Source organism: Heteronotia binoei, chromosome 17 (genome assembly GCF_032191835.1).
Source record: "Heteronotia binoei isolate CCM8104 ecotype False Entrance Well chromosome 17, APGP_CSIRO_Hbin_v1, whole genome shotgun sequence".
NCBI classification, from domain to species: domain Eukaryota; kingdom Metazoa; phylum Chordata; class Lepidosauria; order Squamata; family Gekkonidae; genus Heteronotia; species Heteronotia binoei.
Window position 1 is genome coordinate 30428750 of NC_083239.1, and position 27990 is coordinate 30456739.

Sequence of the window (27990 nt, forward strand, 5' to 3'; positions counted from 1 at the left end):
TATGCTCACAGAACATCCATACTGATGAAAAGTTTTGGAGATTTTTGAAAGCTTACTGCTTTGTGACAACTTGGTCCTAATAAAAACATATAATCTTGGTTTTAGATATTTTTTCTTTGTGTAATACAAAGATATGGGGATTTGTAATCTTAGCTGAGATATGCAAAAGCAATGCATAGATATCTACCTGTTGGAGAGGTCTTTATAACAAACTACTGCATTGCCAGTTGAAATTAAAAGAGAATATCTGAATTTCCTTGCTGTTGCCTTGCATCCCAATCCAAAATGCGTTCCTTCAGGTGCCACTGAATTCACTAGAATGTGTTCATAATATTTAATGGTATGTTCCATGAATTGCAGTAGGAGTTACTTTGAAGTACACATGCTCATTGTTGCAGCGCAGGCAAGTGGGAGTTGACAACCTGCCAACCCTAGTTGCAGCCCTGGTTTAAGACAATGGCAGATCTAGAGATCCAAAAACTGGTGCAACAAACCTCTGAAAGAGCTGCATTCTTGATTAGAATTGAGTTACAGAGATGTTCTTAGTGTTTAGATAAGACATATTCCTTTTAAAAAATCCCTTTGCAAAAAAAAAAAAAACACAAAAGCTACAAAATAGCAAAAACTAAAAGCTGTTACCTCCCTGGTGTATACCAGAGGTCTTTCTAACAACAAGGGTTAGATGAGGATGTTGAGTTTATTGTTCCCTAAGCTGTGCATGTGAGTGGCCGTTCGTTCAGGAAGCCCCCCTCAGCAGCACACTCGAGCCGTGCTGGTTCTTGCACTGCCCATTATGTTTTACTAGGATGTGAACTGCTTCACTCAGTAGGGGGGTGGGGAATTAGAGGGAACATTGGTTGAGTTGCAACCATATTAGCAACCACAGCTTCCTCTGACATCCTTGCAGCACCTAGCTTGTCCTGTTAAATTCTTCCTTGAATAAGAGCCTTGTCCTTTGCCTGTGCACTGCAACATCAGGTTTTTCCATCTCCCTGGTTTCCTCCAACTTTGATTTCTCCACTTAGACTATTCTAGTTATTGGATCTTCACTGCCTTCTGTTCCCTCCACTTGCAGAATGTTTAGAACAAACTATTTATGTGTTTTTGATTGTTTCTCACCAGCATCAGAAGGCGTGATTTATGCTGGCCGTTCACTCTCACCCTCTTTTTCCCCCTCCCCAATTCCTGAGGGTCCCTTGTTTCCTAGGAGCAGCATTTTCTTGCAAAAGCATGCAAAACAGTATGTGTATATAACAGACAAAAGTGACGTAAGCACACAAAAGCACACAAGAGATAAGAATAATGGCGCAGGTGGAAAAGCCCCTGCTAGTATAACAGCCTGGGTTTGGCTAATTAGTTGAGTCTGGTCTCCTCCTGCATTGGTGAACCCCACACCTCTCTCATTAGCCAACCAGTGTATAAATATAAAGCAAATGAGGCAGAGTTGTGTAGTGGGTAGAGTCCAGAAGTAGGATCTGGGAGATGGCAGTTAACTCACTGAATGACCTTGAGTCAGTCTGTCCCAGCTTTACCTGTGTCACAGGATGGTTCTTACTTTCTATACTCCCTCTAAGCTGTGGAGTCTTGTGAGCAAGAATTCTCACTTTGTGAGCTATTGGCATTAAAGACGTGAGTCACTGCATAAATTAGCTTGCTCTGGGGCCATTTTTCCTGAACTAAGACAAAAATGTGTGAGCTGGAGGCTAAAAAACTGTGAACTAGCTAACACTAACTCAGCTTAGAGGGAACACTGCTTACGATTGGACTATTTCTACCATTTGGACTGCTGAAACCATTCATGAACCTCATAAGTAAGCCTCTCAAATAGCTGATTTTTAGGACTGAGAGCCTGTGGCCATTGGCCAGTAAATAATGAAGTGCTCCCTCTTTGCTATGGTGCCTTCTGCTCCTGAACTCCTGACCGAGTGATTAAAAATTAAACCACATGGCCAAAGTGATACTGATTAAACTATCTTCCAGATGAAAGGGTGGAATTAACTATCAAGCACATACCCTCATTGCATACTGATCCAAAGCACAAACATAACGCTCATCATTTTAAAATCCCAGACTTCTTCCATATCATCCTTTCACTACAGTAACAGATAACTTGGTGGAGGTTCTCCGTGGTTCCTGCATTAGTCCTGAGACACTACATCTCATAAATGGTCCTAACTGTACCACAGTTCCTACAGCCACTTCTAAGGAAGAGCTGATAACTTGAATGTATTTGGTTAGAGTAGCTGCCCACCTGTCTATACTTGGCACTGAATGAGCATGCCAAAAGATCTCCTGCTGTGTAGGAGGCAGTGATATTTATGGCTTAATGGTGTTCTGTATGCAGTTTTCCAGGGGAACCATGCCCTCCACTCCCGTCTCTGTCGTTTGCCTGGAACACTTGCGACTGTCTTTTATGTTTTTCAAATTCTCAGAAAGGTGCTTCCTAAACTTCTTGGTGAGGAAACAGTAAATGACTGGATCCAGAACACAGTTTGCACCTAGGAGGAGCAGGGTCACCTGATGGAGGTCATTCACCAGCTGTTGGGTTTGGCAGTTGATTTTCCATGCCTGAAGAACCATCAGAGTCCAAGGCAGGTCCAGAATGTGGTGGGGCACAAAGCAAATGATAAACACAGCCAAAACAGTGCACACCATCCACAGTGCTCGTTGCCTGACATGGGCACTCTTCCGGGCCTGCACTGGTTGGATCAGCAGTGTCCGGATAATGAATGCATTGCACACCAAGACCACCAGGAAGGTGATGAAGAAACAAACACATATGAGCACATGGAAACCAAGGACAGGCTTAATGTCACCAGCAGTATCATAGCGTTCAAAGCACCGTCTGAAAGAATGTCCATTAACTATCTCTTCATTGGTGCCCTCGTCAACAAGGAAGTATATGGCTGGGACAGCTATCAGTATCCAGATGGCTAGAGTCACATAGATGCCTCTTCTTCGTGTGGTGGATTGAGCAGCTGTAATGGGCTTAGTTACTGCTTGGTACCGATTGTATGTTATGACCCCCAAGAAGGCAACTGAGCAATAAGTGTTGACAAAAAACAAGTAGCCACCCACATTACACAAAAAGTCAGGCATGATCCAGTCCCCCCTGTTGTGGTAGTATACAATCCACATTGGCAATGTGGCCAGGAAGAGCAGATCGGCGGTGGTCAAGTTCACCATGAATATTTTTATTTCATTTAATTTCTTGGTAGCGTATACTCGACTGAAAATCCACAAGACATAGCTGTTTGATAGGAAGCCCAGAATGAAGATGATGCTGTAGTAGGCGGTGAATAGAGTATACCTGAATTCGGAATCCACATGGCATTCTTGATTACGGACACCAAGGGTCGATATGTTTTTTTCTTCACCATCTTTGGACATCACCGTTGTAGTCATGCTGTTCTTTTAATGCAGAGCGTGTGATATTCTGTTCTTATCCTAACATAAAAATGAAATAAATCGTACAGAATAAATAAACAATAGGAATGGGCACAGACCCAAACCCGAGCCAAAGTCCACACCAGACTTTGCTTGGTTCAGAGTTCTCAAGCTGAGGTTAGGAGACGGTCCCTTAACCAAAAAACTCAATAAGCTTCTCTGCTCGGTTCAGACAGAGTGCTGTTCGCCATGCCACTTCCAGGTGACATCAAGCCCCGTCCCCAGTGCACCCGTGTTATCCATAAGTGACAACACAAGTGCATCACAACCTGCTTCCATCACATCCAGGAAACCAGGCCCACCACCACTTGGAAGTGATGGAAGCACACGGGAGCAATGCACTCGTGTTACTTCAGGATAACGCAGGCTCACCAGGGGCGAGGACTGACGCCGCTCAAACCCGTTCAGTTTGAGCAGGTTTTTTGTTCAGGGGTTCAGTTCAGGATTGCCTGGTTCATGAACCCCAGACCTAACGAGGCTTTTCCAGTCTGTGCCCATCCCTAGTAATCAAGCACATGTAGTCTTTCACTCCTCATAATCTCTACCTTGCTTTACTAATGTTTATTTTTAAACTCTGCTTCCTTTTACAATGCTGAATGGACTTGGATGTAAACACTCTGTCTAAATTAAAAAAAAATGCATCATAGTGAAAAGTGCTTGATATATTGAAGAAAGGCCCTGCTGAAATAAAACTAGCCAACAGCCAGAGATAAGCTTCAGCAGGCTTCCAAAGGGAGGGGGACAGTGAGGGGCGCCATCTCCATTTCTGGATTTTCCCCCTTTTGTCATCTATCTTTCCCTGAAGGGAGGGATTGACATTTGCAGTTTCATTAATGTTTCCAGCAAATTGCCATTAAGTGCCTTCTTGGAGGGAAGTGAAAGTTCTGCTCAAAAGGTCAACCTAATAGCACAGAAGAGGAATTTCATGATAGGCTTCTTGGTCTACATAAGCTGCACAGTTCACTGGCTAGGTTCAGGTTGGAGTAGCTGTGTTGCTCTCAAGCAGCAGAACAAAGTTTGACTCTGGTGACACCTTAGGGACCAACAAGTTTTATTCACGGTATAAACTTCCACGTGCATTCTTGCACACAAAATCTTATACTGTGAATAACACTTTGTTGGTCTTAAAGGTTCCACCAGACTCAACCTCAGTTCACTGGCTAGTCAGTCAAAGATGCGATAACCAGTGTTCCCTCTAAGCTGAGCCAGTGTGAGCTAGTTCAGTTTTTTAGCCTCTGGCTCACATGTTTTTGTCTTAGCTCAGGAAAGATGGCCCCAGAGCAAACTAATCTACGCAGTAGCTCACAACTTTAATGCCAGAAGCTCACAAAGTAGAATTTTTGCTCACAAAACACCACAGCTTAGAGAGAGCATTGGTGGTAACATAACTGCCGAATTTGATCATATGTGGAAGGGTCCTTCGGTGTAAAGTGACCCAAAAGGACTATCAGTAGTGGCTTGTTGGAACTCTCTGTCTGGGGCAGTGATGCTCTGTATTCTTGGTGCTTGGGGGGGCACAGTGAGAGGGATTCTAGCCCCACTGGTGGACCTCCTGATGGCACTTCAGTTTTTTTGGCCACTGTGTGACACCGAGTGTTGGACTGAATGGGCCATTGGCCTGATCCAACATGGCTTCTCTTATGTTTTTATCTTCTTATGCTTAACAACAGCTACCAGTTGAGAATACTTCCCACAGCTATAGTCCTCCTGCCTCCCCACCACTGCTCATTCCCACTGCCTGTATGCCTGGAGCAGCTAGTGCTCCCCCTCCCCATTCCCTGGGCATCTTCAAACATAGTACATCAAATTCTGTATTCTTCCCAACCTCTTGCAGAAATATTTCTGTAAAGACACCTGGGGGAAAGAGAAAGTGTGATGCCTCTTCTCCACTCACATGGAGTGTCTACTACCCTCTACACCTCTCTCTCAGGTTCAGGGTTGCAAGTAGGTCAGACTGTCACATATGACCACCCTTCTGTCATCTCTTTTACAGAGCCATGACTATTTCACCTCTCAAGTCCTCTGTCTCTTATTCATAGACAGGGCAGCTCAGCCCCCTTTTGGAACAGGCCTTCCCTCAAACACTTAACTGAGTTACTGGGGCTGGGAGTTCATACTAGGGTTGCCAAGTCCAATTTAAGAAATATCTGGGGATTTTGGGGGTGGAGCCAGGAGACTTTAGGGGTGGAGCCAGGAGACATTAGGGGTGGAGCCAAGATCAAGGCTGTGACAAGCATAATTGAACTCCAAAGGGAGTTCTGGCCATCACATTTAAAGGAACGGCACATGTTTTCAATGCCTTCCTTCCATAGGAAATAATGAAGGATAGGGGCACCTTCTTTTGGGGCTCATAGAATTGGACCCCCTGGTCCAATCATTGTGAAACTTGTGGGATATTTTGGGGAGAGGCACTAGATGCTGTACTAAAAATTTGGTGCCTCTACCTCAAAAAACAGCCCCCCCCCCAGAGCCCCAGATACCCGCAGATCAATTCTCCATTATTTTCTATGGGAATAAATCTCCATAGGGAATAACAGAGTCCCCCCGCTTTCTGATGACCCTGAAGTGGGGGGAGGGCCTCCAAACTGGGGGATCCCCTGCCCCCACCTGGGGATTGGCAACCTTAGTTCATACACGGTTCCATTCAGACGCTGCCACCATATATTCATAGCCTAAACAGGTATAGACTGTTTTGTTTGTGTGTGTGTTTCTTTCCCTGAGACACACAGCCCACAGGGTTCAACAAACAAGGAGTCAACTTTTATCTATGGTTTGAACATAACACTGAGGAAAGTATGGTAGAGGTTAAAATGTTTCTTTTCCCTTAAACTTTTGAACAGTTTCCCTATTCCAGTATAGATTGGCAAGGGAGGAAAACCATCATGCGATAGCACCATGTAGTTAATCTCAGAAGCAAAGCAGGATCAGTACTTGGAAGGGAGGCAGCCAAGGAAGACTCTGCAGAGGAAGGCAATGACAAACCACCTCCGCTACTCACTTGTTTTGAAAGCCGCTTGCTGGAGTTGCCATAGGTCAGCCGCGACTCAGTAGAAGCCACAGAGGACCAAATGAAGATTGGAACCACAAGGGTGAGAAGAGGGGATATAAGTTCTTCCTCCATGTACAGATTCACCAATTGACCGCTTCCCCTCCCATACTGTTAGCCCTCAAAGGGCTAATGGTGCAGGAGGGTTGGTTTTGATCAAGGAACTTGCTATGGAGAGGAGAGTGTTAAATTCCCTCCCTCCCACATGGTTCCAGTTCACCCCACCAACTTGCGCTTCTATTAATTGAATAAATTCCCTCATTTGTTTTGACTCTAAGAGGCCATAATATGCCAGCAATGCAATCTTAAGCAGACCTACACAGAATTCTTCTTTGGTTTGCTCAAGGCAGCTTACTCTCAGGATAGTGTTCTTGCAATAGCACTGGAATATAAGGACTCAGAGGTCCCCATTCCAACTTGTATCTGAGGAAGGAAACTTTGACTTTTGAAAGCTTATACCCCCCCCAAAAAAATATTGTTGGTATCTAAGGTGCTACTGGATTCAAATCCCTGATGGCACTGTAAGTCCTTAAGCTTCCGTCCTTCAGTGGGAATCTGGGCAATGGAGGAGGAAGCTTCAAATTCTCACTCTGGACTGAATTCCCAAATACTGAATTCATTAACTTCATTTTCCCTGTTAGAGAAATTCAGATGCATGGAGGTTGGGTGCTGCTGCTTGAGATGTAGGTTAGAGCAGACTGCCCAGAACAGTCAACAGTGTTTTATTTTCTCGATTATAGAAAAACAAACACTATTATTCCAGTTTTACTAATGAGGAACTGAGGTTGAAAGACCAATGGGTTGATAGTATTATGCAAGTGAACACATGAGACAGAGGGGATTTTATTGAAGATCTCTTATATAGCATGCTTAAGCAGTTATACCCTCCTAAGTCTGTTGAAGGGTGTAACCCTTAGGAATGCATTGCTAGTTTGATATTCAGCCTTTCTTCATTGTTCAAGGATCGCAATTCTTCATTGTTCAAGACTGCTTAGCTGATATGCCTTGCTCAGCAACTGTAGAATATATTGCATTTATATTCCACTTTTTTCCATTGCACAATCCAGGTGGTATATATAGGATTCCTAGGAGGTGTCCCACCTGAGTACTGAGCAGACACATATCTCCTCATATTCAACAAAGCTGTTGCATTAGTGCGGCCTCCAATTATACCATGGTTACCTCTGATGGGAAGTAAAAAGCCTTTGAATTTGCAGATGTGTTAACATCTTAGTATCTTGTTTTTGCCAGATTGCACCTCTGTCTGCAACATTTTAAGAAAGTTGCAAGAGGCATTGGTTCTACCAATTTGAAATCTGTGCTCATCTCCCAGAAAGGCAAAGTTTTGTTCTTCATAATGTTGAGCTTTGGATGTTGGAACTCATCTGAGATCTGATGCAACTGTGAGGATGAGACTTCATCCTACTACAGGGAGGAGGTCCTGCTAGCTTTGGACTCTCTTAGAGAGCTGCACAATGTCTTACTGCTTTCTGGGTGTCTCCAAAGTCAGGGAAAAGCCCCATTGCTCTCCAGACTCTGAAGAAGGACAGAATCTCTTCCCAAATTAAAGTCTGGTGGCCTGGATAGCTCAGGCTAACCTGATCTCATCCAATCACAGAAGCTAAGTAGAGTCTTCCCTGGATGGAAGATGGGAGACACCAAAGAATCCCAGGGTTATGATGCAGAGGCAAGCAAACCATCTCTGAATATCTCTTGCCTTGAAGATCCTACTTGGTTCCCATAAGTCAGCTGTGACTAGACAACAAAAAGTGTTTCCCTCCCCCATGTCATACACACATATTCCCTTTGCCAACTGTTGGTCAAACAATATTGCCTTTGAGTCCCAACAAGAAAGGCAGACAACAAATGAAGTAAATAAGTTTTGTTAACTGCACAAAAATCTGCAGAAACTGTGGGAGGAGTGGGTATCTTATGATCATCTGTTTCTCTTTAGAGTTGCTTCAACTCTATGGAAAGCTCTGCCTCTAGCATCTAAGAACTGACATTTATAGAAGTTTCTGTTCCTAATCCCAAAATAGTTTTGCAAAAAATCTCTCTTTAAGCAATCTCATGCCCTTATTTGGCCTGTTATGGAGAATAAATGTGTTGAAGAGACATCATAAATGACTGTGCACTAGAACAGTTGGTCACAGAGCCAACCAGAGGAGTAGTGATCTTGGACTTGGTTCTGAGTGGGTCTCAAGACCTGGTGAAAGATGTAGAAGTTGTTACACCAGTTGTGAACAGTGACCGCAATGCTATTAGGTCCAGGATTCAGGTCAATGGAAAGTTACTCTTAAGTCCAAAACAGTAGCATTTTATTTTGAAAGAGGAAACGTTACAAAAATTGGGGGAATAGTAAAAAAAAGCTGAAGGGGAAACACAAGAGAGACAATCCCTAGAGGATGCTTGGAAGCCATTTAAACCCACACTAATGAAGTCCAAATAGAATTCATTCTACAGGTTAGGAAAGGCACTGTGAAGGCCTGCATGGGTAACAACACAAGTCAAGAAAGCTATAAAAAGTAAAGAGATTTCTTTTTAAAAGTTGAATGTCTGCCTCCGTGAATTGAATGGGAAGGACCACAGATTCTGACAAAAGAAATCAATAATTAGGTATGCAAAAAGATTTTGACAAGTAAATTGCTAAAAGTAACAAGAAAACATATTTTAAAATATATCTGGAGCAGGAAACCAGCCAGAGAAACAATGGGGCCTTTGGGTGACAAAAGAATAAAGGGATTGCTAAAGGAATATTGGGGGATAACAAAGAAACTCAATATCTTTTTTGCTTCTGTTTCCCTGTGGAAAGTGTGAGGCATGTACCCATGCCACAATCCCTATTTTCAGGAAGGGAGTCTGAAGAACTGAGCCAAATTGAGGTGACCAGAGATGAAGTTTTAGACCTACTGGGGAGATTAGAAACCAATGAGTATGTAAGTCCTGATGACATACACCCAAGAGTTCATAAGGAACTCAGATGTGAGATAGTTGATCTACTAACTCTAATATGTAATCTATCACTAAATTTAGCTGCTCTACCAGAAGGCTGGAGAGTAGCAAACATTACACCAATTTTTAAAAAGGGGTGCAAAGGGGAATCAGGAAATTACAGAGCAGTCTGCCTGATGTCTATCCCAGACAAGTTAGTAAAAACTGTAATCAAAGATAGAATTGTTAGGCACATAGAGGGACAGAGCCTGCAGAGGAAGAATCAGTATGACTTCTACAAAGGGAAGTCCTGCCTCACCCACATTTTGGAGTTCTTTGAGAAAGTGAACACACGTGTGGACAATGCTGACGTGGTAGACATTATATACCTGGACTTTTAAAAGGCTTTTGACAAGGTACCACACCAAAGACTCCTTAGTAAACTTAGCAGTCGTGGGATAAGAGAATAGGTTCATTTATAGATTGAAAACTGGTTATATGACAGGAAGCAAAGAGTAGATATCCATGGACAGTTCTCCCAATGGAAGGAGGTAAGCAGTGGGGTCTCACAAGGATTGATATTGGGGTCGGTACTATTTAATTTATTCACCAGTGATCTGGAACTAGGGGTGAGTAGTGTAGTGGCCAGGTTTGCAGGTGTCACAAAATTATTCAGGATGGTGAAAGCCAAGGCTGACTGTAATGAGCTCCAAGAGGACCTCCATAAACTGGTAAGTGAATGACAATCTGGCAAATGAAGTTCAGTGTTAGTAAGTGTAAAGTGATGTACACTGGGACAAAAAAAATCCCAACTTCAAGTATAGCCTAATGGGGTCTGAACTTGCTGAGACTGAGAGGGAAAAGGATCTTAGGGTCATAGTAGATAGCTCAATGAAAATGTCAACCCAGTGTGCTACAGTGGTGAAAAAGGCAAACTCTGTGTTAGGGATTATTAGGAGAGGGATTGAAAATAAAATGGCCACTATTGTAATTCCCCTGTATAGATCCATGGTGCAGCCTCATTTGGAATACTGTTGTTGTGTCTTGCAGTTCGATCCCTGAACTCACAACACAGCACATGTGCACGCGCAGAGGTGACCAGTGGGAGACCACAGATCACCGGATGTAAGGACGTAAATAGCCTCCGCCTATCAAGATCTGTGGTTGGAAGTTTAACTGGCCAGGATTGGACCTGGCCAGGTAAGAGAGTTGTTCCGGGAGATGTATATAATCGGGAACCCAGACCTGCCATGTTCTCTTGTGATGTACTCGCCAATAAAGCATGTTGCCTTCTACAAGTCTCGTAACTCAGTACATTACAACTGTGTACAGTTCTGGTCGCTGTATCTCAAAAAGGACATTGCAGAGCTGGAAAAAGTACAGAGGAAGGCATGCAAGATTATTAGGGGGCTGGAGTACCTTCCCTATGAGGAAAGGGTGAGGAGTCTGGGACATTCAGTTAAGAACAGATATGAACATATGAAACATATGAAACTGCCATATACTGAATCAGACCCTTGGTCCATCAAAGTCAGTATTGTCTTCTCAGACTGGCAGCGACTCTCCAGGGTCTCAAGCTGAGGTTTTTCACACCTATTTGCCTGGACCCTTTTTTGGAGATGCCAGGGATTGAACCTGGGACCTTCTGCTTCCCAAGCAGATGCTCTACCACTGAGCCACCGTCCCTCCCCAATGAGTAAGGGGGGAAATGATATGAGTAAGGGGGGAAATGATAGATGTTTATAAAATTATCCATGGGGATAGAGAAAGTTGACAAAGAACTTTTTCTCCCTTTCCCAAAATACTAGAACTAGAGGGCATCCAAGGAAGCTGATGGGCAGTAATTTCAGGACAGATGAAAGGAAATGCTACTTTACACAGAGAGTGATTAAAATGTGGAATTTGCTGCCAGAGGATATAGTGATGGCTCTAGGGTGTGGGGCACCCCAGGCATGCTTGCCGCCTCCCCACCCCTTACTAACACCCTCGCCGCCTCCACACCCCACAGAGACTGCGCCAGACAGGCACCCCCCCCCATTCACTCTCTGATTATTGGGGTAGGGCACCCAGCTGACGCACAGTCTCTGTAGTGTTCTCTGAGCAATGCTTCCCCACTTGCTCTCTGATGACTCCAATCATCAGAGAGTGAATGGGGGGGGGGGATGCTCAGAGAATGCTACAGAGACTGTGTGCTGGCCGGGTGCCCTCCCCACTTGCTCTCTGATGATCAGAGTCATCAGAGAGCGGGTGGGGAGGGTGCCCAGCCGGTGCGCAGTCTCTGTAATGTTCTCTGAGCAATACTCAGAGAACGTTACATAGATTGTGCGCCGGCCAGGCAACCGCCCCGTTCGCTCTCTGATGATTAGAGTCATCAGTGCATGGGGAGGGCGCCAAAATATGGACATTTGCCTATGGTGCCAGCAGGCCCAATTTGGCACCCTGCCCAGCCCAGCACTCCAGGCAAATACATCGTTTGCCTAGTGGGAGGGCCAGCCCTGTGATGGCTACAAGAATAAACAGCTTTAAAAGATTCACAGAGGATACATTTTTCAATGGCTACTAGCCATGGTGACTGAAGGGAACCTCCACATTCAGAAGCACTAATCCTCTGAATCCCAGTTCCAGGAGGCAACATCAGGGTGAGGCCTCAGTCTCTGTGCCCTTCTGTTGGCTGTCCAGAGGAACTGGTTGACCACTGTGAGGCAGGACACAGGACTAGATGAACTATTGGCCTGATCCAGCAAGGCTCTTCTTATGTTGGCCTATCATAAGTCCGCTGTCAGTCTTGGATAATTGGATATGTCTTGAATGAAAAGAGGAAACAGGAAACAAAAAGTCTTGAAAACCTCTCTTTTACATTACTGGGTATTTCCCGCCTGCCCCCAGCTTTATCTGCTTTTTTCACTTTGTCCCATTTACGCACTTGGTAGAGTGAGCCAAATTCTTTTCAAAGCAGAGAATTCTTTTTGACTTTGGGTGACCTTTGTCCTCTAGAGGAGACACATTTGTTCACAGGCCAGAGACAGAAGTGACCCTGTGGGTGATGACAGCTATAGACCGGCCTATTGCACAGAAGGTTCAAATTTCTCATTACCCTGGAGGCCTCTCTTTCTTTTAGCCATTTGTTGAGGTTGTCCCTCCGTGAGAGCAGAGCAAAAGAGGCTGTTTGACACTTTCCCCTCCTTGTCATTTTTCACTTCAAAGAATCCTTTCATTAAAGAGAGGAAGTTTAAGGGCTATTTACTAATATCCTTGTTTCAGAATACAGAGCAGGAGAAGTTACAGCAGAGGAGCAGTGCATGTAGCAGGGCAGGGAAGCTCACAGCAGTCCTTGAAGTGAGAACAGGAGTGTTGCAAGAAGCACACAAGGATATTGCAAGAGCACTTGTTTTACTCTGGGACCTATTGGAGAGTATGCAGAAGTGATCTCTTTTTTTTTTGCATCACAGAAAAGGGGAATAGAGTGGAGGGTGGATTAAGGACATGCGTTGCCTCTTGTGGCAGGTCCAGAAGGTCTCAAACCCTGTTCCCCACAAAATCCTGTTTTCTGCCTTCCTTTTCCTCTTCTATTTAGCCTGTCATCTGCTTCCATCTGGGCCACCACATTCAAAAATCATAGGTCTATCGAATGAGAAGGGCCATCTGGCACAAGGAGTCTTCCCTAGGGATGGGCACAAATTCATGAACTAAAGTTTGTGACAAATTTTGTCCGGTTTTCGGTTTCTGGACTGAAGTTCGTGGCAGGTCAACCAGCACAAACTTTCCACATGGTTCGTGGCAGTTCATCAATGGATACATTTCCAACAGACTGTTTGGAAAGGAATGACTTCATGAAAGGAAATAAAAGTGAATGAAATGGAAAAAATAATGAAAAACTTAATGAAAGGAAAGGAACAACGCTCCTGAGGAATCTTCTTTGGCGGCCATGACTTGGACCCCCCCCAAGTCCAATCTTCACATAACGTGGAAGGCATGTAGAAGAGCATCCGGGGGAGATCTCATGTGAGTTCAATATCTCTAACTTGCACAGGGTCCTGGACATGAGCGGTCCTTGTTATAGCCGCCAAATAGCCCAGTTTGGCCCAAGCTCATCAACTCTGGGGAATTAAGCAGGGTTGGCCACTGTCAGTACTTGGACTAGAGACAGGGCTGCCAGGTCCAATTCAAGAAATATCTGGGGACTTTGGGGGTGGGGCCAGGAGACATTGGGTGGAGCCAGGAGCAAGGTTGTGACAAGCATAATTGAGCTCCAAAGGGAGTTGTAGCCATCACATTTAAAGGGACCGCACACCTTTTTAAATGCCTTCCCTCAGTTGGAAATAATGGATAGAGGCACCTTCTTTTGGGGCTCATAGAGCAGGACCCCTGGTCCAATCTTTTTGAAACTTTAAGGGTATTTTGAGGAGAGGCACCAGATGCTATGCTGCAAATTTGGTGCCTCTACCTCAAAAAACAGCCCCCCCCCAGAGCCCCAGATACCCTTGGATCAATTCTTCATTAAACCCTATGGGAATCAAGTTTCCATAGGGAATAACAGAATGCCCAGCAGACATTTCCCTTCCCCCTCCCACTTTCTGATTACCCTGAAGTGGGGGGAGGCCTCCAAACTGAGGGATTCCCTCCCCGCAGCTGGGGATTGGCAACCCTAACTAGAGACCACTTAAAACACAAGAGCTGCTACACAGAGGAAGGCAATGGCAAACTACCTCTGCTCATCTCTTGCCTTGAACACTCATGGTAGGTGTCTCATTAGTCAGTTGCAGCTCTATGACACATTCTTCTCTAGTTCTGGTTTGCCAGTTACTGGAAACTGGCCATCCTGGAAACTAAGAAAGATAAGATGGTCACTCCTCTTAACAAGGATCCTCAGTTTTGTGTCTCAAGGCAAGAGGCCATAAGTAGTATCTGTTTTGTGCTGGGCATTGAGAAGAAAGCTGAGAAATATTAAAATCCATAGACAGGGTTGAAGAGGACAGTGGTAGACCATGTATTTTGCAAACAGAAAATCCCAGAGTCAGTCCCTCACATCTCCAGTTAAAGGATCTCCAATAGCAGGTGGAGAAAAACATTCCACTGCCTGGGATCTTGAAAAACCACCCACAGTCACTTTACTAGGGTAGAGAGACCAGTGATCTGACTTCAGATTCGTATATACACGTGGACTAAGAATATCTACAAGTTTATGCACAGCAGAACCCTGGATACCAGTAGAGGAGAGAAGCCTTAGCTGTGAAGTCTGGATGTCCAGAGCGAACACTATGTGAATTGCATCCATAAGAAAAACATTCACTTACCAGAATCTAGAGGCTGAAGTGTTGTGTCCAAACTTTGGCCAGACCACAGTGGAAGCAATACATCAACAAGCAAGTTGTATTTTAGGTTGTAGGCAATATCTCTGCTAACTTCTGTGTGAAGCTCTTCACCCGGGAAACCAGAAATGAGAAGGATGCAGCAAGAAGCACCTGGAAATGAGGAAGTATTGACATCACAACCAAGGAAATGAGAATGGCAAATTTACCACAAAGGGCGGGAGAAGCCATAGTAAGCTAGGAGGTACTCATCACCAGGCTTGTTCCTGAAATGCCCTACAGAGATTCAGCCTGCCATTAAAGCAGACCTCATTACTGTCATTAACCTAATGACACTAATTGACATCCAGTAAACATTACAAAACCACAAAAAAGCTATCTGAGCTGTGGCAATGCCTGAGTCCTAGCCAGCTGTCTGCAACTGGAAAGTCAATCAGTGAGCACCTACAGCCATTCAATGACTCCACCAATTTCTCTACCCAACTAACTCTTTGAAATGGCCTTGGGAAAAGGGCATAATCTGCATCATGCTTTCGTTGCAGCCAGAACAGGAAAATTCCAGATCCTGGGTGGAAACTAGAAATGAGCATCTTCATTATGTGCACCTAGCAATTTAGGTATCCTATCTTTTTAAAATTGTTCTCCGCTTTCAGTTGCAGGATAAGTAAGATGGTGCCCAGTGGGGTGAGTCTGGAGACCTTTAAGGACTCAGTGTGGAGTGGGAAATACCATCTCATTGGGCCTTACTTTCTCCACTTGTCCCCCTCATTGTGCAATTTCCATCCCCCTCCCATTTCATGCTTTCCTTCCCTGCAGCCCCCTTTTGTGCACTTTTCTTCTCCCTAAATCTGCTGTCATGAGTTTTGTTTTTTCTTCTCTCATCCCTTCGTCCGGTACTTACACTTAGGGTTTTTTTTTTCTTGCAGTGTTTGCAGATTCACATGGATAGACCCAGCTGGTTGGCAGGGTCTTTAAATTGCTTGGGGAGGCGTGTGCCACCACTCTTTGTGATTTGAATCACCAGCGGGGGTGGACTTCAAGCTTGAAGGTTGCCCCTGCCCCTACCAGTGATTCAGATTGCATGGGAAGAGCAGCAGGAGCAGCCACACAGACCTCCCCACATGATCTAAAAACCCCACTGGTCAGCAGGCTCTTTAAATGGAGGGGGAGGCCAGCCTCCTGCAAGATCGGGAGAGTGCCCAGGAGGAGGTGCCGGCCTCCCAGGTGACTTAAAGGCCCTGCCGATCAACTGATCGGCGGAACCTTTCATTGGCACAGGGAAGGCATCAGTTGTTCTGGGTGCTCTCCCATATGATTTAAATCACCCAGGAGGTGGCAGCCCCCACCCTCCCAGCGGGTGCCCAGTTTGGCATCCCCATCATGGCTGTGCCCTAGGTGACCGCCTAAGGTCATCTAGCAGGCACGCTGGCCCTGCTAATGGCTCTGCTGAGTTACCACGTCTTCTGCTTCAGTTGAACTTGCTAGCATGGGGACAATATACCGTACTTGATTCCTTTAGGGAAGGCAAACTCAACTGCTGCCTCTTCCCTTCATCACTCTTTGGAAAGTGTAATCAAATAGGCATGGTCTGTCTGCAAAGATCAGGATTCAAGCATTCAAAATATAAGGAAGTTTAACATATAAAAAGAACACACACAAAGTTTGTACAAGTATCAATCTGAGAAAGAATAAAAAGAAACAGTGAAAACACAGAGTCCACAACTCTGTTCTTATCCTAAACAATGTTAAATAAGGATAGGCTATTATCTTTGGAATCCTGACTAGGGGTGTGCATTTGGTTTGGCCGAACCGTATATACAGCCGAATCAACACTGATTCGGCTGTATACGGAATTGGCCGTAGCCGATTCCCATTGCTGCCTATTATGCGGCAGCCGAATACGGCTCACTGTATACTGCCGAATAGCTATTCGGAAGTATACGGCTGTCAATGGAAAAGGCGGGAAAGTAGCTTCTGCAGCCTCAGTGGAGCTGCTTGCCTACTTTCCCGCCTTTAGTGGCCTCTTCCCGCCTCTCCCATAGCCTCCCTGGGATCAGGGAGGGGGGGAGGGGGAAGAGGAGCCCCCGCAGCCAATCCAAAGCATGCATTTGCAAAATGCATTGCAAATGCATGCTTTGCAGGGCTGTTGTGTAGCTGATGGCCCAGCCATCAGCTACATTGTTGCTATTTTGATCTTTTGCTTACTTGAGTATCCAAGTAAGCACTGTTGTCTGGCCAATCAGAGAGCAGTGCTATTTTTTGAAATTGCTCTCTGTAGGGCCGGAGAACCTTTTTAAGGAGTCTTCCTGGCTGGATTCCTCCATTGCTGTGTTGGTGTATGTGGGTTGGTGGTGTGAGAGAGATTGTGCTGCTGCTGGCTGGCCCTTGGCTTCAGCTGCTGCCTGCTGCTCTCTCACTCAGCCTTACCACACTTCCCTGGAGTAGAGAAGACAAGGTAAGACAGTTTTGGGGTTCTTGTTTTAGTTTTTGTTGGTAAAAGGACTAGAGTCCCTTTACTTGCCCAGATTTGGGTGGGTGAGCACTGGGTGGGTAGCCTATTTGGGGTTGGGGTTAGGTTCTGCTGGGAGTGGGGGCCTGGGGTGGGGGGGTTTGCTAATTTGCCCATATCTTAATTTAGTGAGAGGACTTTTAAAAGTGCAGTGTCCTTTTACTTCTCCTGATTTGGGTGGCTTGGATTTCTTGGGGTTAGGGTGAAGGGGTTTTCTTTTGGGGGGGGGGTTGGCAAAGTTCCTGTATTGTTAAAAGTTGAGGTTTTTTACTGTTTTAAAAGTATTCAGTGTTTAATTTGTTGCTGCTGTGTTGTGCTGCTGCTGTTACTTTTATCTTCAGGTTATTGGGGGGGGGGTGCTGTTTGGCCTAATTTTCATTGTTTAAAAGGCCACTTTTGTCCCCCTTTTCCTGGTTCTGGTTTTAGGGGTGGGGGTGTTGTTGTTGACTGATTTGGCCTGAGCTTTCTTGTTGGTGAAAAGGCCACTTTTTAACACTTGGCCTTTTGTGATTCTGCTGGTTTTGTTTTGTTTTTTTAAATTACCTCTGGTTGGTGTGGGGGTTGGCGAGGGTGTGTGTGGGCTGGGTCACTTTCTTGTTTTTATAGAGTAGATTGTGTGTTCTGTGGCAGGGAAGCTGGCACCTGGGTGAGAGACCCAGAACCAGCAGGCTTGTTGTGGTTGGCCAGCTCTCCCCGTGTTGTTTGGGGCAGGGCTGGAGAGCTGGCATCTGTAGATTGTGTGTTCTGTGGCAGGGAAGCTGGCACCTGGGTGAGAGACCCAGAACCAGCAGGCTTGTTGTGGTTGGCCAGCTCTCCCCGTGTTGTTTGGGGCAGGGCTGGAGAGCTGGCATCTGTAGATTGTGTGTTCTGTGGCAGGGAAGCTGGCACCTGGGTGAGAGACCCAGAACCAGCAGGCTTGTTGTGGTTGGCCAGCTCTCCCCGTGTTGTTTGGGGCAGGGCTGGAGAGCTGGCATCTGTAGATTGTGTGTTCTGTGGCAGGGAAGCTGGCACCTGGGTGAGAGACCCAGAACCAGCAGGCTTGTTGTGGTTGGCCAGCTCTCCCCGTGTTGTTTGGGGCAGGGCTGGAGAGCTGGCATCTGTAGATTGTGTGTTCTGTGGCAGGGAAGCTGGCACCTGGGTGAGAGACCCAGAACCAGCAGGCTTATTGTGGTTGGCCAGCTCTCCCCGTGTTGTTTGGGGCAGGGCTGGAGAGCTGGCATTTGGGTTTGCTGCAGCCAGGTTTGCCTCAAACCCCCTGCCCCCCCCCCCCACTCAGTAGCCTTAATTATGCCCTATGTTGCCATTGATGTCAATGGCCCATAGGGTATAATGATGGAATAGGGGCACCCTCTTTGGGTGCCCCTGGAATGGGATCCCCTGGCCCAATCTTTCTGGGACTTGGGGGGGTTGGAGGGGAGAGTCCCCTGCAGGTCCCCTGCAAATTTGGGGGCTTTCCCTCAAACCCCCTCCCCTCCAGGCGGCTTCAAATATACCCTATTTGCCATTGATTTCAATGGCCCATAGGGTATAATAGGGCCGTATATTCGGAAATAGCCGCACATCTACCGTATATGCGGCTATTCCGAATGTGGTATTCAGCAGTATATGGGGATTCCGCATTTTTTTCCCCCGTATACTTCCGAATCCGTGTAATGCCAAATTTTCTTTTTTTGCACACCCCTAATCCTGACCTGGTAGCCTAGACTAGCCCAATATGATCGGATCTCAGAAGCTAAGCAGGGACTTGGATCGGAGACCCCCAAGGAGAAGTCCAAGGTTGCCAAGCAGAGGCAGGCAGTGGGAAGCTACCTCTGAATGTCTCTTGCCTTGAAAACCCATGGGGTCACCATAAATCAGCTGCTTCTTAATGGCAAAAAAAACCCCAACCTATTGAAGCTGCAGAATTTTAAATGCCTTGTTTTACAGGATTTGGAACCTCTCCTCATTTTCTTTTGACACATGGTCATGATGGAATCTCTAGATAAAGTCTTAGTCCTCAATGGTTTGTGCCCATCCAAAGAAAATGGGCAAAGAGAAGTGCTTCTTGACCCAGAGAGAACTCTACTTTTTCTGGGTTACACCTCTGAGGATGCCAATCACAGTTGTTGGCAAAACGTCAGGTCTCACAATGCCAAGACCATGGCCACACAGCCTGGAAAATCTACAACAATCAGCTTCTTGTTAATCCATCCCTTCCGGGTCAGTTCTGATCTTCCTGCTTCTAAAGGAAGAAAATGCACTCTACCCTTTTGACTTTTCTTTAGGAGTGGCAATCTAGCAAGGTCTTAAAATGTAATGCCAGTTAGCAGAGATATAAACTTTATAAGGGACACAGATAAACATAATTAATTTTTTTAAAAACCCTTAAAATAAAACATGCTTAAAACATTAGCACTCATTGTATCTCTCCCGTGGAATCCAGGGAACTGAGCAAAGAAAGCTCTGCATCTTCCTTCCTTCCCCAGGGGACCGCGGGGGGGGGAGCCTCAGCCAATAGAAGGAAGGAAGGCTTGGCTCAGTAGCTCTGCTGTGCATTTGAGAAAGCCTGGCAAAGCAAGCTCTCCCTCCCTAAGGGAGGAGCCTCAGCCAATGGAGAAAATAGGGGTTTTGATCTGTAGCTCTAGTGCAGTTGAGCAAGCCCTCCAAAGCAAACTGTTATGCGGAAGAAAGCGAAAGAGAGGGAGAAGGAAGCAGACGACAGCTAGTTGCTTGAGGGCCTGATAGGAGCCCTTCGGAGGCCTGATTCAGCCCCTGGGCCGCATGTTTGATACTCTTGGGTTAGAGAGTTCTACTGAAAGCAGTAAAACCCAAGAGCCAAAAAGCTCCCTGGGTGACCTGTGACTGGTCAGCACAACTTCCCTTACAGGACTGTTGTGAGGTTAAAATGAGCCAGCTACCCTGATTTCTTTGGAGGAAGGGCAGGATAAGAAAATGCAATGAATACATAAGTTTGTATGGGAGGAATAACTGAAGATTCTGATCTTCCAGTGATTAACTTTCTAAAAAAATTTTTTAAAAACAGACTCTCAGAGCTGTTTGACAGCTACATTTCTTGAATCATTCCTTGGGATCCAGTATGTTATTCCCATTTTACTATCCTTATCCATTATATATGTGGGGAAATTATATTAATCTCATCTGCACAGTACTGGCATCACTTGTGGAGAATGGCTAAGAGTTACTAAACAGTTCCCAGCTACTCTCACTCCTCTTAATGCATTCGTGAGGTCTGTGACACATATGCCGGATCTGATCCTGAGTCATTGGGAGATATTGTTGCAGCAATGTCCTCCTGATATGGGTCATTCTGTTCAATCCATCTCATTGCATCACACCACTGCTTAAGCGTGTGAAAGAGTTGTACAGTATTATGTGACACTGGTGAGTTAATGTAAAGGAGGGCACGAACAGGAATAATGGTGGTGGGCAGAAAGAAACAAAAAAGGAAGCAGTCTGAAGTCTTAATCATAAGAAGAGCCCTGCTAGATCAGACCATTTGTCCATGTAACTATTTAAGATCCATGTGTGCTTTGGCTCTAATATGGTTAAAATTTTTAAAGCATGTAATGTGAAATAAAATGTCAATAATGTGGCTAAATTATACAAAAGAAAACAGGGCCAAAGGAGGTCAGTGGAGAACAGGAAAAAAGGTGTGAGAGATTGCCTAAAAATAAATAGATTCCCCTCTCCTATTTCATCAGGGATTTGTCCCTTTTTATAGTTGTTGGTGTATTTCAGTGGTTCAATAAATATTTCTGAGTAAGATGACCAAATATCCTGGTTATAAATCCATTCATAGGAGTCTCTGATAATAAATTATTTATCAGCTGGCTAAAACCGCTGAATCATCTGATGAGCAAGGTATTGAAAGTGGGTGATTACTTGCCCATTAGTCTCATTGCAGACTGGATTGCTCACAGAATCAGCTTTCAACAATCAAGTTTGAGGGAAAGAGGGAAAGGCCCAACATGAGATGCGTTGACTCAATAAAAGAAGCCACGACCCTCGGTTTGCAAGACCTGAGCAAGGCTGAAGACAATAGGATGTTTTGACGGACATTCATTCCTAGGGTGGCCATAAGTCAGAAGCTACTTGATAGCACTTAACACACACACACACACACACACACACACTTGGGAATGTATTCTAGTAGAGCAAAAAGAACAAAATAAAAGCCCTGCTGGATCAGACAAATGGTCCATCTAGTCCAGCATCCTGTCCCACAGAGTGGCCAGGCAGTTCCCGTGGAGAGTCAGCAACAGGGCCTGGCCTTCCCCTGAGGTTGCTGCCTGACTGGGATTCAGAGGCTTAGATTCAGATTCCTCTGAATGCGGAAGTTCCTGTTAGTCACCCTGGCTAGTGGCCACTGAATAGACCTATCCTCTATGAATAAACCCAAGGGCCATTTGGTAAAAAAAAGGTTCATTAGCACAACTCATTTGCATATGCCACACACCCCTGACATTACCGGAAGGTGTACTAAATTATCTCAGCTCAGCATCTACCTTAAAATGCTTTTTGAATTAGAATTGTCATTGTAAAACCTTACTCCCGTCATACTTTTAAAATTACTTTCTCCTATGTGGCCGCAGTGGCATGATGAAGCTTTTCATCTGTCTTCTTTATATGTTTTGCTTATTTTTCCATTTTTTTGTGGGGGGGAAATATTAGAAAGTTTGTCAAATCTTCTGCAAAATTCTCACAGGGGGGTTGAACAATAGAGACCAGAAGCAAGTATTTGCAGGGTGGGTAGGTTAAGAAAGAAAGTGCACAATAAAGTTAGAGGTTCTGGAGCTCCGCTACTGTGAGCTCCTGCTCAAAATTAAGCCTGAATAAATCTATTTCTTTTAAAAGCCATTTATGCTTTTGGCCATCACTACACCCTCTAGCTTGGAATTCCACATTTAATCACTCTTAGTATAAAGAACTGCTCATGACCTGAGTTTGATCCCGGTGGAAGCTGGGTTCAGATAGCCAGCTCAAGGTTGACTCAGCCTTCCATCCTTCCAGGATTGGTAAAATGAGTACCCAGCTTGCTGGGGGGAAGGTGTAGTTGACTGGGGAAGGCAATGGCAAACCATCCCATTAAAGTAATCACCTGCTGTGAAAACATCGTGATGTAACATCACCCCAGAGTCGGAAATGACTGGTGCTTGCACAGGGGACTACCTTTTTAGTATAAAGAAGGCTTTCCTTTTGTCCATCCTGAATCTACTGACCATCAGCTTAATTGGATGCCCCTGAGTTCCAATATTTGAGGGGAGGGGACCAGTGCCAGATTAAACCCTGTGGAGGCCCCTAGGTAGTCAAAATCTTGGGGGGCCCCTAACAAGTTATCTCAGCACCCGCCCGACTACCAGCAGCCCCTGCTGCAGCCTGCAGGCACCTTCTCAAAAACCCCTTTGACAAAGCTGCGTGGAAGAGGCAGAGAGAGGCAAACTTGCCGATGCCACCAGCTGCATCCGGACCTGGCAAGTCAGGCAAAGAGTAGCTCAGTTGCTGGTTGCGCATGCAGGCTGAGAGGGCTGCAAGCAGGAGGAAAACTGGGGGAGAAAGCCAGCCCGGGGCCCCTAAAGGCATGGGGGCCCATAAACCAGTGCCTACTTGGCCTAATTGTTAATCCAGCCCTGGAGGGAACCACTAAGAACTGTAGTTGTTTACAGTACTCAGCTCATTCATGCACCAACTTCTCTCCAAAACTCACTTGTAAGTGGGCAGTTCCACATTGCTTGTATCAATGTTCCTTGGCTAGACCCATATCTCCAGCATCCTACAATATAATTCAGACTCCCCCACCCTTCCAAAACAGAGTCAAAGTAAAGTTAGCACATCCTGAGCATTTATTACTCTTGAATAAACATCCTCTATTTTTGGTAAGAAAATTACAGGGAGGCGAAGTTGAATAATTTTTGCCCAAATTCATCTCAGATCTAGATCTCAGATCTTATCAAGGGCAGTGCTCACCTTTTGCCACATAGGAGCTAGCTGCTGACTCTTTAATTCATTCCAGGAAGAAAGGGCCATTGCTTGGGAACTCCTCCTGAGAATTTACATTAGTGTGGGTGGTTCAAGGACTGAGTGTTTGTAACTCCCCTGAATTTCAGTGGAATCATAATGCCCAAGGAGGAGTCATGTCTAAGTAGCCTTGGAGAGGAAAACCACAAGGGACACTCAAATGAGGAGAAATCCAGCAAGCAGACTGACAGGCTGTTGAACATGGACGCAGCAGAGCTAGGTCTAGTAGACATGTGCCCAGGCAAGCCTAATTTGAAAGGCTTTGTAAATCAACCACATCAAGGAAACCCACTAAGCTGCTCTGGGTGAATAGGGTCACCCTGGATCCAGAATGTGGTAACCCGGCAGGCTGCCTGACTTGTAGCCCTTAGGTGGCTTGCGGCAACATTTCCCAAACTTTTTGCTATGGTGACTCCAAACGCTAACCCAATCCAAGGCTAACCCAACGTTTGGGCACTTCAGGCAAGTGATAATCTTGGAATCCCAGTTCAGGTTTCCATTTTCTATAGTAGCTAACCATATGCATTTGAGAAACCAACAAACATTGGGCACAGCAAAACCCCCTCCCCCAAATTAAACACAAGCAAGCAGCATTATGACATTCACAGCCTTTGCATGTGGAAGTTACATTGCAGCCTCGGACCCCCCTCTCCTTCTCCATTACTCCCTATAACCCTCCCCTCTTAGATTCTAAGCGACTCACTCTAGTAACCAGCAGGACACATTTTCATTGATGAACATATTAATTGATCAACATGGGAGAAAAAATTACCAGCTAATATGACATGGAGGATGCTTTTTTCTGAATTTCAAAAGAAAGCAATGGAACAAATAGATTCAGATGGGCAGCCATGTTTATTTGAAACAACTGAACAAAGTTTGAGTCCAGTAGCATCTTTAAGACCAGTGAAGTTTAATTCTGTGAATAAGTACACGCACATGAAAGCTTATACCCAGAATTAAACGCTGTTAGTCTTAAAGGTGCCATTGGACTCATTGGAAAGAGTACAAATATTCATTTGGGAGGGCTGGTCCATGACCCACTTTTAGAGGCTTTGTGACCCTCTTTTGAGTCTCAACCCACTGGTTGGGAAACACTGGTTTATGACATAGGGCAGCAAGACCACAGATCTGAAAGGCCTCCTGTTGATTCATGAGACAACTTCACTGTCACATGTGCTTAGAGACCACCATTCCATATTGTCATGTGTTTAGGGTCTTGCTGCCCTTTTGCATTACAAACCCAGATTCTGTTTGTGCTGGCAGGAAGCTTGCACAATGCTAACAGTGAAAGGCTGTGGGCAGCAGGAAAGCCTACATTCTGAAAGCTGCTGAGGATAGTCCTGCTGTGCTCTGAATAAATATGTTTAGGATTGTACTGGACTATCTTAACCAGGGTGGCCACGTTTCTGGCTTTGGTGCTAAAACAGTGTGGTTAGGGTTGTCAGATCAGACTCAAGAAATATCTGGGGACTTTGGGGGATGGAGCCAGGAGCAAAAGTGCGACATCACATTTAAAAGGGACGACACGCCTTTTAAATGCCTTAATTTGGAAATAATGAACAGGGGCACCTTCTTTTGGGGTGCATAGAACTGGACACCCTGCTTTTTTTAAATTTGGGCTATGTTTTGGGGAGAGACACCAGATGCTGTGCTGAAAATTTGGTGTCTCTACCTCAAAAAACAGCCCCCCCAGAACCCCAGATTCCCATGGATCAATTCTCCTTTATACCCTATGGGGATTGATCTCCATAGAGAATAATGGAGCACGGCACCCAACAGACATTTCCCCCCCCCTTGCTTTCTGATGATCCTGAAGTGGGGGGAGGGCCTCCAAACCGGGGGATCCCCTGCACCCAACTGAGGATTAGCAGCGCTGAGTGCGGTACAGTGGTTGGGATATGAGACTAGTACAATAGATACCTGGATTCAAATCCACACTCAGTCACGAAGCTCATTGGGTAACTTTGGGCCAGTCAATCAGCCTAACCCCTTAATTTGGCAAGCCCAGACTGGGGACCACCCATCTGCGACAGGACCAGCGGGATAAGGGGACAGAAGTCAGTGAGACCAATGGGTGGTACCCAGAGCAGAGGTAAGAGGTAAAAGGGCAGAGCAAAGAGGTCAGTGTCAACAGAAAATACTAATTCATGTAGAGCAGGGGTGGCCAATGGTAGCTCTCCAGATGTTATTTTGCCTACAACTCCCATCAGCCCCAGCCATTGACCATGCTAGCTGGGGTCGATGGGTGAGTAGGCAAAAAAGACCTCTGGAGAGCTACCTTTGGCCACCCCTGATGTAGAGTATGCTGCGTTCTGATTTTCTGCCTGAAGAGATAACAGAAGAGAAAGGAAAACAGAAAAGGCAGCCAAGGACAGTGTTTAGACAAGCTGCTTGGGAGTGTTTAGAGAAGATGCTTGTGAGATATATAAAAGACTGGGATGAAAAGTGGCTGCAAACCTCGTGATGTAAAGCTCTCAAGAGATTCAGGAGAGCAAATGCCTTTGGCTTTAAATGTGTTACACAGTTTAAAAACAGGCTCACACACACACCTTACCTGTCAAGAGCGGGGAGGGGGAGGGACTGGTCACACCAATGGAAAACTGACCGGTTGGCAACCCTAAACCCATCACACAGGGCTGTTGTGAGGACAAACGAGTCCATCATGCACCTTTCAAATTAGAGGTGAGCTGCAAGTTGTGTGCTTGAATTTCAGGCGCTCAATTAACATTGAGACATGAAATGGTCTACAGAAGAAGAATTATGCTTGTCACAACCTTGCTCCACCCCCCAAAGTCTCCTGGCTCCACCCCCAAAGTCCCCAGATATTTCTTGAATTGGACTTGGCAACCCTACTCCGTTGGTGCAGTTTTTGTAGCAAGGAGGAAGACAAAGAGTCATCAATCTCTATTCATTCTCTTCATACCCTTTGGTACTCTACAAGTCACGCCAGCGACTGGTACAGAGCGTGAAAAAGTGTGTCATTCCTAACAAGTGCAAACATAACATCGCTCAAAAAAAATTCCCAGCACCCATCTAAAGCAAAACACTGCTGCACAGAAGTAAACAGTAGTGTCATCTCATCCCTTTCCCCAAAGGTGAGGCAGGGAAGAGGAGATAGGAGAATTCATCTGCTGGATGGTTGTCCTTTCCTGTTTCACAAGGAAGGAGTCAAGTACACCTTTAAGACCAACAAAGTTTTATTCAGAACTTAAGCTTTCATGTGTTCCAGGCTTCAGAGCAACATAGCTGCCCACTTGGATCTGTTCCACAAGGATTAGAGATGCCAGCCTCCTGGTGGGACCCCTAGAATTACAGCTCTTCTCCAGACTACAGAGATCAATTCCCCTGGAGAAAATGGATGCTTTGGAGGGTGGACTCTATGGCATTTTCCCCCACTTAGGGCCCCTGTCCTCCCGAGGCTTCACCCCAAATCTCCAGAAGTTTCCCAACCTGGATTTGACAGCCCCACACCCTCCATCCTCTGCTGATAGTCAGGGGGGACATGGCAACCCCACATCTGCCGACAAGAACTTATGGTACCCAGATGACCGAGAGAGCTCAACAGGTTTTTCCAGAGGGTCTCATCATCACAAAGAAAGGATCCCCAGGTGGGGAGAGCATAAGACGGAGAAAACCTCCTTACCTTTGCAGAAAGAGAAGGACTCTGGAGGCACCACAGGACCAGCTACAAGATAAGCACTGGAAAATCCCAGGCATCTTTCTCGACAACGTGGGATTCATTTCCCAAGAGTAAGCAGCCGGAAGGAGCTATGGGGAAAGAGGGAGTGGGGCTCTCAGGTAAGTGACTCACTGCCTGGCAGGCTCTTCAGCCGGTTTCGGCGTTAAGACTTCAGTCTCCTTCCATGGCAGATGCTTCACCTTCCAGGCAAGAGGCCAAAAATATTTTGTGCTCGCTTCCTCCAACAGCAAGAAATCCTAATAGCAGCACTTCTGGGTTGGGTTTCCTCTGGGCAAGAATTCCTGCATAAGACCTCCTTGGCTTTATTTAGAAACATCCCTGCCTGCACATATCCGTAGCCAGGATTTCAAGTTTAGTGGGGCACATAGCCAGGGTTTTTCTTTTGTTGTTTTGGAGAGGCCAGTGGATTGCCTCGTTTGGTGGCCCCAGCCAGGCTCTCAAGGCAATGGAAGGCAGGGAGGGAGGTGGCACTTGCCAGCCGCGACTGGAGGTAGACAGGGAGGGAGGGAAGCCAAGCTGTTGCGCAGCCCAAGGCCACCCAGCAAGCTTCTGACCTCCCCCAAAAAAGTCCGTAGGGAGGATTTCCCGGCCACAGAATGCTCCAGCCAAGGATGCTTCAGCCGCAATTGGATTGATCTCTGATGTTCCACTGGACTTGAACCCGGCTGCTCTAGTTTTTGTCCTCTTTGTCCTTTGCCTGAGTCTCAGTGAGAAAGGTGGACTGTATCCTCCATCTGAAAGCTCTTCTAATTGAGGACAGTGTCCTTGAAGCTGCTGAAGACTGAAGGGCCCTAAATAAGCAAGGGAGAAGCAGGGGCTGCTCCAATGAGCCCAGGTCTGCCCCCCAAGCAAACCATCATCCCAACTGTGATCAGCCCCTCTAGGAATCTTGCTGCTGCACTGCAGACTTGCTGAGTCCAGGGGCTGCTCACTACCTGTTTCTGGGAGAGGAGAGCAGGAGAGAGCCATGGCCTGGAAGGAAGCCCAGGCTCCAGGCCCCCACCCACTGGCAAAGTGCAGCTCCAGCGGG

The 27990-nt window shown here is 45.9% G+C and overlaps 1 protein-coding gene across 1 annotated transcript; it reads right to left on the reverse strand.

Annotated features, from left to right (window-relative positions):
* Window positions 1-1824: 1824 nt before the first annotated feature.
* On the reverse strand, window positions 1825-27136 carry PTAFR (platelet activating factor receptor). Its single transcript, XM_060258479.1, has 3 exons — window positions 26904-27136; window positions 14719-14886; window positions 1825-3447 (listed from the first exon to the last, which is right to left on the reverse strand). The coding sequence occupies exon 3, from the start codon at window positions 3403-3405 to the stop codon at window positions 2317-2319; it is 1089 nt and encodes a 362-aa protein (XP_060114462.1). The 5' UTR covers window positions 3406-3447; window positions 14719-14886; window positions 26904-27136; the 3' UTR covers window positions 1825-2316.
* Window positions 27137-27990: the final 854 nt, after the last annotated feature.